This window comes from Heloderma suspectum, chromosome 7 (assembly GCF_057233095.1).
Source record: "Heloderma suspectum isolate Gila_16-S chromosome 7, 16-S_ref, whole genome shotgun sequence".
Taxonomy (NCBI): domain Eukaryota; kingdom Metazoa; phylum Chordata; class Lepidosauria; order Squamata; family Helodermatidae; genus Heloderma; species Heloderma suspectum.
The window spans coordinates 4,432,530-4,443,750 of NC_139464.1; the positions used below are offsets into that span (position 1 = coordinate 4,432,530).

Below are 11,221 nucleotides of genomic sequence, written 5' to 3' on the forward strand. Positions count from 1 at the left end.
GTGGAGGCAATACTGAGCTGCATGGACCCATGATTTGACTAGGTGTAAGGCAGCTCCGTATGTTGCTTTGGCTGTGCCTGCTGCCCTGAAGCTCTTCTCTCTGTGTTCCCCTCAGTTCTCTCTTGGAGCTCTTCTCTCCGTGTTCCCCTCTCTCTGCTGCCCTGGAGCTGTTCTCTCCGTGTGCCCCTCTCTCTGCTGCCCTGGAGCTGTTCTCTCTGTGTCCCCCTCCCTCTGCTGCCCTGGAGCTCTTCTCCGTGTCCCCCTCTCTCTGCTGCCCTGGAGCTGTTCTCTCCGTGTCCCCCTCTCTCTGCTGCCCTGGAGCTGTTCTCTCTGTGTCCCCCTCTCTCTGCTGCCCTGGAGCTCTTCTCTCCGTGTCCCCCTCTCTCTGCTGCCCTGGAGCTCTTCTCTCCGTGTCCCCCTCTCTCTGCTGCCCTGGAGCTGTTCTCTCCGTGTCCCCCTCCCTCTGCTTCCCTGGAGCTGTTCTCTCCATGTCCCCCTCTCTCTGCTGCCGTGGAGCTGTTCTCTCCGTGTCCCCCTCTGTCTGCTGCCCTGGAGCTCTTCTCCGTGTCCCCCTCTCTCTGCTGCCCTGGAGCTGTTCTCTCCGTGTCCCCCTCTCTCTGCTGCCCTGGAGCTGTTCTCTCCGTGTCCCCCTCTCTCTGCTGCCCTGGAGCTCTTCTCTCCGTGTCCCCCTCTCTCTGCTGCCCTGGAGCTCTTCTCTCCGTGTCCCCCTCTCTCTGCTGCCCTAGAGCTGTTCTCTCCGTGTCCCCCTCTATCTGCTGCCCTGGAGCTGTTCTCTCCGTGTCCCCCTCTCTCTGGTGCCCTGGAGCTGTTCTCTCCGTGTCCCCCTCTCTCTGGTGCCCTGGAGCTGTTCTCTCCGTGTCCCCCTCTCTCTGCTGCCCTGGAGCTGTTCTCTCCGTGTCCCCCTCTCTCTGCTGCCCTGGAGCTGTTCTCTCCGTGTCCCCCTCTCTCTGCTGCCCTGGAGCTGTTCTCTCCGTGTCCCCCTCTCTCTGCTGCCCTGGAGCTGTTCTCCGTGTCCCCCTCTCTCTGGTGCCCTGGAGCTGTTCTCTCCGTGTCCCCCTCTATCTGCTGCCCTGGAGCTGTTCTCCGTGTCCCCCTCTCTCTGGTGCCCTGGAGCTGTTCTCTCCGTGTCCCCCTCTCTCTGCTGCCCTGGAGCTGTTCTCTCCGTGTCCCCCTCTCTCTGCTGCCCTGGAGCTGTTCTCTCTGTGTCCCCCTCTCTCTGCTGCCCTGGAGCTCTTCTCCGTGTCCCCCTCTCTCTGCTGCCCTGGAGCTGTTCTCTCCGTGTCCCCCTCTCTCTGGTGCCCTGGAGCTGTTCTCTCCGTGTCCCCCTCTCTGTGCTGCCCTGGAGCTGTTCTCTCCGTGTCCCCCTCTCTCTGCTGCCCTGGAGCTGTTCCCTCCGTGTCCCCCTCTCTCTGCTGCCCTGGAGCTGTTCTCTCCGTGTCCCCCTCTCTCTGCTGCCCTGGAGCTGTTCTCTCTGTGTCCCCCTCTCTCTGGTGCCCTGGAGCTGTTCTGTCCGTGTCCCCCTCTCTCTGGTGCCCTGGAGCTGTTCTCTCCGTGTCCCCCTCTCTCTGCTGCCCTGGAGCTCTTCTCCGTGTCCCCCTCTCTCTGCTTCCCTGGAGCTGTTCTCCGTGTCCCCCTCTCTCTGCTTCCCTGGAGCTGTTCTCTCCGTGTCCCCCTCTCTCTGCTGCCCTGGAGCTGTTCTCTCCGTGTCGCCCTCTCTCTGCTGCCCTGGAGCTGTTCTCTCCATGTCCCCCTCTCTCTGCTGCCCTGGAGCTGTTCTCTCCGTGTCCCCCTCTCGCTGCTGCCCTGGAGCTGTTCTCTCCGTGCCCCCTCTCTCTGCTTCCCTGGAGCTCTTCTCTCCGTGTCCCCCTCTCTCTGCTGCCCTGGAGCTGTTCTCTCCGTGTCCCCCTCTCTCTGCTGCCCTGGAGCTGTTCTCTCTGTGTCCCCCTCCCTCTGCTTCCCTGGAGCTCTTCTCCTTGTCCCCCTCTCTCTGCTGCCCTGGAGCTGTTCTCTCCATGTCCCCCTCTCTCTGCTGCCGTGGAGCTGTTCTCTCCATGTCCCCCTCTCTCTGCTGCCCTGGAGCTCTTCTCCATGTCCCCCTCTCTCTGCTGCCCTGGAGCTGTTCTCTCCGTGTCCCCCTCTCTCTGCTGCCCTGGACCTGTTCTCTCCGTGTCCCCCTCTATCTGCTGCCCTGGAGCTGTTCTCCGTGTCCCCCTCTCTCTGCTGCCCTGGAGCTGTTCTCTCCGTGTCCCCCTCTCTCTGCTGCCCTGGAGCTGTTCTCTCCGTGTCCCCCTCTCTCTGGTGCCCTGGAGCTGTTCTCTCCGTGTCCCCCTCTCTGTGCTGCCCTGGAGCTGTTCTCTCCGTGTCCCCCTCTCTCTGCTGCCCTGGACCTGTTCTCTCCGTGTCCCCCTCTCTCTGCTGCCCTGGAGCTGTTCTCTCCGTGTCCCCCTCTATCTGCTGCCCTGGAGCTGTTCTCCGTGTCCCCCTCTCTCTGCTGCCCTGGAGCTGTTCTCTCCGTGTCCCCCTCTCTCTGCTGCCCTGGAGCTGTTCTCTCCGTGTCCCCCTCTCTCTGCTGCCCTGGAGCTGTTCTCTCCGTGTCCCCCTCTCTCTGCTGCCCTGGAGCTGTTCTCTCCGTGTCCCCCTCTCTCTGCTGCCCTGGAGCTGTTCTCTCCGTGTCCCCCTCTCTCTGCTGCCCTGGAGCTGTTCTCTCCGTATCCCCCTCTCTCTGCTGCCCTGGAGCTGTTCTCTCCGTGTCCCCCTCTATCTGCTGCCCTGGAGCTGTTCTCTCCGTGTCCCCCTCTCTCTGGTGCCCTGGAGCTGTTCTCTCCGTGTCCCCCTCTCTCTGCTGCCCTGGAGCTGTTCTCTCCGTGTCCCCCTCTCTCTGGTGCCCTGGAGCTGTTCTCTCCGTGTCCCCCTCTCTCTGCTGCCCTGGAGCTGTTCTCTCCGTGTCCCCCTCTCTCTGCTGCCCTGGAGCTGTTCTCCGTGTCCCCCTCTCTCTGGTGCCCTGGAGCTGTTCTCTCCGTGTCCCCCTCTATCTGCTGCCCTGGAGCTGTTCTCCGTGTCCCCCTCTCTCTGCTGCCCTGGAGCTGTTCTCTCCGTGTCCCCCTCTCTCTGCTGCCCTGGAGCTGTTCTCTCCGTGTCCCCCTCTCTCTGCTGCCCTGGAGCTGTTCTCTCTGTGTCCCCCTCTCTCTGCTGCCCTGGAGCTCTTCTCCGTGTCCCCCTCTCTCTGCTGCCCTGGAGCTGTTCTCTCCATGTCCCCCTCTCTCTGCTTCCCTGGAGCTGTTCTCTCCGTGTCCCCCTCTCTCTGCTGCCCTGGAGCTGTTCTCTCCGTGTCCCCCTCTCTCTGATGCCCTGGAGCTGTTCTCTCCGTGTCCCCCTCTCTCTGGTGCCCTGGAGCTGTTCTCTCCGTGTCCCCCTCTCTCTGCTGCCCTGGAGCTGTTCTCTCCGTGTCCCCCTCTCTCTGGTGCCCTGGACCTGTTCTCTCCGTGTCCCCCTCTCTCTGGTGCCCTGGACCTGTTCTCTCCGTGTACCCCTCTCTCTGGTGCCCTGGAGCTGTTCTCTCCGTGTCCCCCTCTCTCTGGTGCCCTGGAGCTCTTCTCTCCGTGTCCCCCTCCCTCTGCTGCCCTGGAGCTCTTCTCCGTGTCCCCCTCTCTCTGCTGCCCTGGAGCTGTTCTCTCCGTGTCCCCCTCTCTCTGCTGCCCTGGAGCTGTTCTCTCTGTGTCCCCCTCTCTCTGCTGCCCTGGAGCTCTTCTCCGTGTCCCCCTCTCTCTGCTGCCCTGGAGCTGTTCTCTCCGTGTGCCCCTCTCTCTGCTGCCCTGGAGCTGTTCTCTCCGTGTCCCCCTCTCTCTGCTTCCCTGGAGCTGTTCTCTCTGTGTCCCCCTCTCTCTGCTGCCCTACAGCTGTTCTCTCCGTGTCCCCCTCTCTCTGCTGCCCTGGAGCTGTTCTCTCCGTGTCCCCCTCTCTCTGCTGCCCTGGAGCTGTTCTCTCCGTGTCCCCCTCTCTCTGCTGCCCTGGAGCTGTTCTGTCTGTGTCCCCCTCCCTCTGCTGCCCTGGAGCTCTTCTCCGTGTCCCCCTCTCTCTGCTGCCCTGGAGCTGTTCTCTCCGTGTCCCCCTCTCTCTGGTGCCCTGGAGCTGTTCTCTCCGTGTCCCCCTCTGTCTGCTGCCCTGGAGCTCTTCTCTCCATGTTTCCATCTCCCTGCTGTCCTGGAGCTCTTCTGTCCACGTTCCCCTTCCCTCCAGTGCCTCTAGGCCCACTGGGGCACCTCTCTAAAATTAGTGGCAATGCCAAGGGTCAGAGAGAAACACAGTTCCGTCAGAACTTCAGAGAACAGGGTTGCCCTGGCTTTTTTTAGTGTCCTTACTCCTATAGCAGCAGATTCACATGCTGGCTTTTAGCTGGCAAAATGTTTCCTGGCATGGAGATCCAAAGCTTCTGTCGCTCCAGAGGGCAGGACTTAGAACCGAATGGGCAGAAATAGCAGGGAAGCAGATTTCGGTGAAACTTGAGGAGAGAGCTATCTGACTGTGCGGCAGACTGCCTTGGTGCTGGGAGGCAGTGAGCTCTCCTTTGCTGGAGCTTTTCAGGCGGAGTCTGGGAGGCTGTCAGTCAGGGATGCTGTGGTTGTTGCAAGATTCCTGCATTGAGCAGGGCATTGGACTACATGACCTCAAGGAACCCTTTCACCTCTAAAACTCCACGATGGAAAAAGCTTCCCTTGCTTAATTTTTGTTTATCAGGCAGTTGTTAAAAGGTACTGGAGCAGGCCTGCTTTGTTCTGAAGGTGGCAACCTTACCTAAGAAAGGGTTCCTGGGCCTTCTTGGGCATTTCCTTCTATCCTCGTTGCCAGTGCTCCCTTGCTGGGTGGGGAAACCTGTCATTTGGCATTGTCTAGGTCAGCTTCCCCCCATCTGGCACCCTCCAGATGTTTGGGACTACAACTCGCAGCATCCCCTAGCCAGCTGGTCAAGGGTAAGCCTCCAGTATAAATACTAGACCAGCCTTGCCCAGCCTGGTGCCCTCCAGATGTGTTGGACTACAAGTCCCGGCATCCGCAGCCAGCATAGCTGGGGATGCTGGGAGTTGTAGTCGAACACATCTGGAGGGCGCCAGGCTGGGCAAAGCTGCACTAGTCGGTGGTGTTGTGCCGACTTGTTTGGAGGGAGGGAGAATTCGCCTTCCTATCAGTTTGCGGTGTAGGGGGGGCGGCAGGTAGTTAGAACCTGTCCAGATCTCCTTAGATGACATGTGCCCTGAGCCCAAGCTGTTCCTGCGGCCACAAGCGTTCCCTGTGGGGGCCAGATGAGTCCCCAGTCCTCAAACAGCCAGTCAGACTTTCATGCTAGAAGTAGGAACGATGTAGCTGAGGCCTTGTAACCCCTGCGACAGGGCGTTGAACCTCAGGCCTGTGGGCTGAATCCAGCCCTCCTGGGTTCCTCAGACAGCCGTGCTCCTTCCCCTGGCTCCACCCATTTCCCACAACCACCAGTTGTGTGGTGGCGTCTGGCCTGTGCACAATTCTTCTTCTGAGGCAGTAAGAGCCGTGAGCTAAAATAGGCTGGTCTCTTTGGCCCTGCCCCATTTGCCTCTGGCCCCACCCACAACGATGGCAGCTGCCCAAGAGCTTCCCTGAAATTGCATTTGGCCCTTGGGCTGCCAGGGGTTCGGCACCCTCTCTCTTGCCACTAGAATGGGGAGGGGGCATATCTCAGTGTGGCGGAGCCCCTGCTCCGCATGCAGACGTTCCCAGGTTCAATCCCCGGCTTCTCCAGGTAGGGCAGGGAAAGAATCCTGCCTGAACCCCTGGGGAGCCGCTGCCAGTCCGTGTCAACAATCCTGGGCTACATGAACCAATGCTCTGACCCAGTACAAGGCAGCTTCCTCTGTTCCTGACCCAACAGGGTCATCCCATGAAGCCGAACCATGGGAGGTTCAGGACAGGTAACAGGAAGGACTTCCTCACACAGCACAGAGTTAAACTACGGAATTCACTTCCACAAGATCTAGTTTTGGCCACCACTTTGGAGGGGTTTAAAAGGGGATTGGGCACATTCCTGGAGGAGAAGGCTGTCAATGGCTACTAGTCCTGATGGCTCTGTGTTACCTCCAGTATCGGAAGCAGTGTGCCTATGTACACCAGTTGCTGGGGAACATGGGCGGGAGGGTGTGCTGCACTCATGTTGTGGGTTTCCTGTGGGCAGCTGGTTGGCCACTGTGTGAACAGAATGCTGGACTAGATGGACCCTGGGTCTGATCCAGCAGGGCTCTTCTGATGTTCTTAACCCCCCTGGCCTACAAGGTCTTCAGGATGCGGATGGCTGAATGGTTAGCTGGATTTGGCAAGACCTTCGTGTCCTGCTGCCTGCAGGTCGACGGGGTTCTCCTGCCAGGATGCTATTCATCCGGAAAACGGCTTTTGCCCCACTGGTAGACCTTATCACTGGCTGCACTCTCGGTCCTGATGGCTTATAGTCAAGCAGGCGGCAAGCCTTAAAGTGCATCCCAGGGATGGTGCCCTCAGGTGGTACTTGGGCACGTGGCAAAGTCACCACTTAGGTGCCACTTGTTGAATTGGTCCCCGTCCCATAGAAACCCTTCCCTTGTGAGCTGTCTGTGCTCAGCGGCTGGTCATTTATTTTGTGAAGTTTGAGGAGCATGGAAAAATGTCTCCTCATCCGTGGGGTGAGCTGCTGCACATAGAATTCGGGGACATGCTCAAGACTTTAATTATGGAAATGTAAAATTCTGAAATGCCTTCCTTGGGAGGTTTGCCTGTTTATTTGGCTGGGGGGCGAGTTGGGTGCCAGGTAAAAAAAAACCTTTTTATTTGTCCCGTCCTTTCATGTCCTGTTTGTTTATTTCTGGAACTCTTTTATTTGCTCTAAAAGTTCTACTGTCTTTATTATTGTTGTTGTTATTGTATACCTTTCTAGGAACCGTCTTGAGGATAATAAATGTTGCAATAAAAACTATTATTTTATTTCATTTTAAGCATTTTTACCTTGCTGTTCAGCCAAATGGCTCCCAGAGCTGCTTACAAAGACCAGCACTATGGCTGTCCCAGCCTGCAGGCTTACAATCTAAAAGAAATTACACAAAAGGAAAGGGGATTGGGAGGGAGGAGGAAAAAAGCGAACTTGGGCACTATGAAGTTTTGATGGGTGTTCTTTCTGGCAGGGAAGGGTGAAGCGTGTATGGGGCCAAGATGGTCTGGGCTCCCCATGGTCTGGTCTCCCCCTTGCCATGATACTCTTCCTGAGAGGCAGGGGGGATAATCTGCCAGTGGACCTCGGCCCCCCACCCCACCCCCTGGCTGATGGATGAGGCCAGGCTGTGCTGTCCTTCCTGGGCCCCTGTCAGCTGGAGCTAAGAGTTCCTCCTGAGAAGTACTCCACAGATGAAAGTAGCAGAGGGCAAACGTGTGTTGAAGTGTACCAGGAGAAGCTGAGGGAGGCAGGACAGGCTGCCTTGGGGCGCAAGGGGCATCCCCTCAATTTCGGGGGCAGCGTGCCAGAGTCCTTCGGCCCGTTCTGTGATCCTGGGCTGCCAGGGCATCCTTCCCCGTGTGACGGCCCTTGTGCTTCTTCCTGCTCAGTCGGTCATCAACACCATGTGTGGCCAAGGGATGCAGGCCCTCAACTACCTGGAGGCTGGGGAGTTCATCTACACCAACGGCTGCATTGACAAGCTGGTGAACTGGATCCACAGCAACCTCTTCCTGCTTGGCGGAGTGGCGCTTGGCCTGGCCATCCCCCAGGTAACCCCCCTCCCCTCCCGCACCTACAAGCGCCCCTCCCCTTCGCATTCAGGAAGAATAGGACCACTGCTGTGCAGGATCCACAGCAGAGGCTCTGGCCAAGGGGGCTTGAGGGCCCATTGCCCTAGATTATTTTGGACCGGGTTATCTAAAATAAACTTTTAAAAAAACCTGGATGCTGCTGGACTGGAACTGGAAAGCTTCTGATTGTTTTCTAGAACTGGGCAGGTTTATAGGGAGGAAACTGCACAGCCCCGCAGCAGCTGCACCCAAAGGAATACTTAGGGTGTGTGTGTGAGAGAGGGAGGGAGGGAGAGAGACGGGCAGGGAGAGGGAGGGAGGGAGAGGCAGGCAAACACACACAGGCAGGCAGGCAGGCACAGAGAGAGAGGGAGTGGCAGGCAGGCAGGCAGAGAGAGTGGCACAGAGAAAGACAGGTAGAGAGAAGGGAGGCAGAAGGCACCCACAGGGCCAAGAGGCAATGAGCCAGCCAGCACCACCAGCAGCCCAGTCCCAGGCCTGGCAAGCAGAATCGCACGGAGCTCTCCGCGCACCCAAAGCACATGTGCGAAGAGCACCCCGCGGGCCATGGAAGGGCGCACGTCTGCTTGCCAGGCAAAAGGGTAGCGGGGCCCCACACAGGCCCAGAGAGGGGGGCCAGATGCCGGTCAGGTGCACCCACGGGGGCCTCTGCTGCCAGCTTCCACCACGATGCCTCTTTAGGGGAGCCTAGGCTGCAGTTGTGCCTACATTTACTTGGAAGTAAGCTCCACTGAGCTCGATGGGCCTTGTGTATGAGCAAATGTTCGTACGATCGCACCGTTGGACTACTGGCCTCTCAAGGATGTTGAGCCGCATTTGAGATTCCCATCCATCCAGGCAGCAGGGGGGAAAGATGTGGCGGTCACAGCAGTACCGAGTGAAGGTGGCAGCAGTGGCGGAATCTGCCCCTACCCCCCCTCGGTCCCCCAGGCAGGGCTTCCACCTGGCCCAAGGCAGAGCCAGGCTTGCTCTTTGCCTGGCAAGCCCCCCCCCCCAAAACTCCAGTGAAGGCCGTTGCAGGATGTGCTCGCCTTTGATCTGTGTTCACAGTTCTGCTTTTCGTGTCTGTTTCCCTCCCCCATTTGCCTTGGACAGCTGGTGGGAATCCTGCTCTCCCAAGTTCTCGTCAACCAGATCAGAGACCAGATTAAGCTCCAGCACTACAACCAGCAACACCGAGCCGACCCCTGGTACTGAACGGACTTGCACCCCATGGAGGAGTGGAGGGGCACGCTCAAGCGTGGGCTCCCCCCGCTGCCAGGAACTTTCTGGGCGGATTCCTCGTTGGCCTTCACAGGAGCAGGAGAGACCTTCTCCCAGCTGAGCCTGCAGGAAGCTTGAAAGTGGGCTCTCTCTGCCCCCCTCCCCCCAATCTGGGTTTTTTTCTTTTTAAACAGTCATACAGGAGAACGGAGCTGTTAGAAGCCCAAGTCTCACTTTCATTTGCCATCTGTGGGTGGATTCGGAAGCCATGGAAGAGATGGTTTGAGAGGACTGGGGCTGGCAAGCTTGCACCGGCAGTGTTTCTCAGCTCCTTTGTTGGTGTGCAAAATGGGATTGGGAGGGGCAGCCTGCAGGTGGCCACCTCCGCCGAGGTAGCCTCGCGTGCCGTGCTCCTGGAGAAGGCAGCCCTCCCCAGCCTGGGTCTGTCCTCACCAGCAGCGCTCTGAATCTGTAATGTATCAGGAATGTCTCTTTAAAAACAACAACCCAGGAGAAACTTCGGATGGCCCGAGCTTCTTGGACAGGGGAACAGACAGCCTTGGGAGGTGGTGGGGAGAAAGGCAGGAGCAGAGAGGCTGGTTGGTTGCTGCGGATTGCCCTTTGTTGCGACTGAATCCTCTGCCTCCCTTGGTCCCATGACAGCAGTGATGTCTGCATCTGAGCAGGGAGAGGGCAGCACCATAGGATTTCAGGATCATAGCAGTGGGATGTCCAGAGAACCTGAAACCCAGGCCCCCTCCCCAAACTGCAGCTGGAGTTCTGAACTACAGCAGTTCCATAGGCGGAGAAAGGAAACGTCTTTGTGGGGAGGGAAAGACTCCAGGACACCACATCTGGGGGAAAGAAGAGAATAATAAGCTGCCTCCAACTCCTCCACCATGAGGCCCTCCCCTTAGGCCAAGGCCTCTCCTGGCACAGTCTGAGGTACCATTCAAGGGCAGCAAGTTGTCCATTATTCAGTTAATCATTACATCTTCACTCTGTGTGTGTGTGCCCGCCATTTTGATTTGTCATCTTAGGACCCCAAAATGGCTTAAACTGTCTCGTCAGCGGCAGTGTCCGCCACCCTCCACACACCGTGGGGAAAGCTCAGAGAAGTCTGATAGTCCCGGCTTCAGTGTAATCCAGCCTCCAGTGAAACTGGGGCTTCCGTCCTGGGCTGGGAGAGTGCTGAGCAGGCTGACTTGAACATGGATTCGTGAACCATCCTCTGAGCTCCTTGCCCCCCCCCCCCCGGTCATTCTCTGTGCCCCATGGGATTCAGCACCATAGAAACTCTTCTGAGTGCCGTATTTCATGAGATGCAGGATTTGGAAAACGGCGCTGCATGATCCCCCAGCTGCTCGATGCCCTGTGGGGATTTCTGGGAAGCCGACTCAATGAGGACAAGTTACTTGGCAATGATCATCCAGAAATGGGAATTCTCATCCAAGACCGCTGATTTGGGGGGCTGACTGACAAATGTTAAGGGATAAATTAGCCCCTTCCTTGTTATATCGCCAATTCATGACAAGCCCTCCCTTTAAAACAGCCTTCTGTTCCTGGAGCCCTCTGGATGTGTTGGACTGCAATTCCCATGAGCCCCAGCCATTGGCAATGCTGGCTGACACTGCTAGGAGTTGCAGTCCAACATATCTGGAAGGAACCAGGTTGGGGAAAGTTGCTCGAAACTTTTCCCAGGCACCCAGGACGCTTTAAAACCTGACTTGCCGTTCCTTCACCTGGACGTTGAACAAAAATTGTGGGTGGTTGGGCCATGTATCAATTGTTTTTAAAAAATAAGTGGAGAGAATACTTTGTGGAAATGTTTTGTTCAATATGGCCAGACATTTATGTCGGAATAAACATGAACGGTGGGTGACCCGTCTTGCTGTTTTTTCTAAATGTATTGATCCCAATTCAGGAATATAGTTAGCTTCAATCTGTTCAAAGAATGGCATTCTGCCTAGAATGTTCCTCTGGAAGTGGGGGGTGGGGGAGAGGATAAGAGATTCTGCCTTTTATTCATAGTTCTCTGTCTGACACGGCTGTCTTGCACTGAGTCAACACAAAGCGACCGCCACCGGGGCTGGTTCAACAGCAGGTCACTGTAGGAAGATGGTGGTCAGGGCTAAGCGTTCATTCTTCACTCCTGAAGCTTATTAAAATACCTAACAAAATCTAATGCGCAGGCAAACTCACA

General features: G+C 57.5%; 1 protein-coding gene across 1 annotated transcript in view; it reads left to right on the plus strand.

Moving 5' to 3' along the window:
* TSPAN33 (tetraspanin 33) overlaps positions 1–10,905 on the plus strand; it is a 31,441-nt gene extending 20,536 nt beyond the window's left edge. The window contains exons 7-8 of the mRNA XM_084811677.1: positions 7,612–7,773; positions 8,911–10,905. Coding sequence (XP_084667803.1) covers positions 7,612–7,773; positions 8,911–9,012 — 264 coding nt within the window. The 3' untranslated portion in view covers positions 9,013–10,905. The remainder of the gene's footprint in view (positions 1–7,611; positions 7,774–8,910) is intronic.
* Positions 10,906–11,221: the final 316 nt, after the last annotated feature.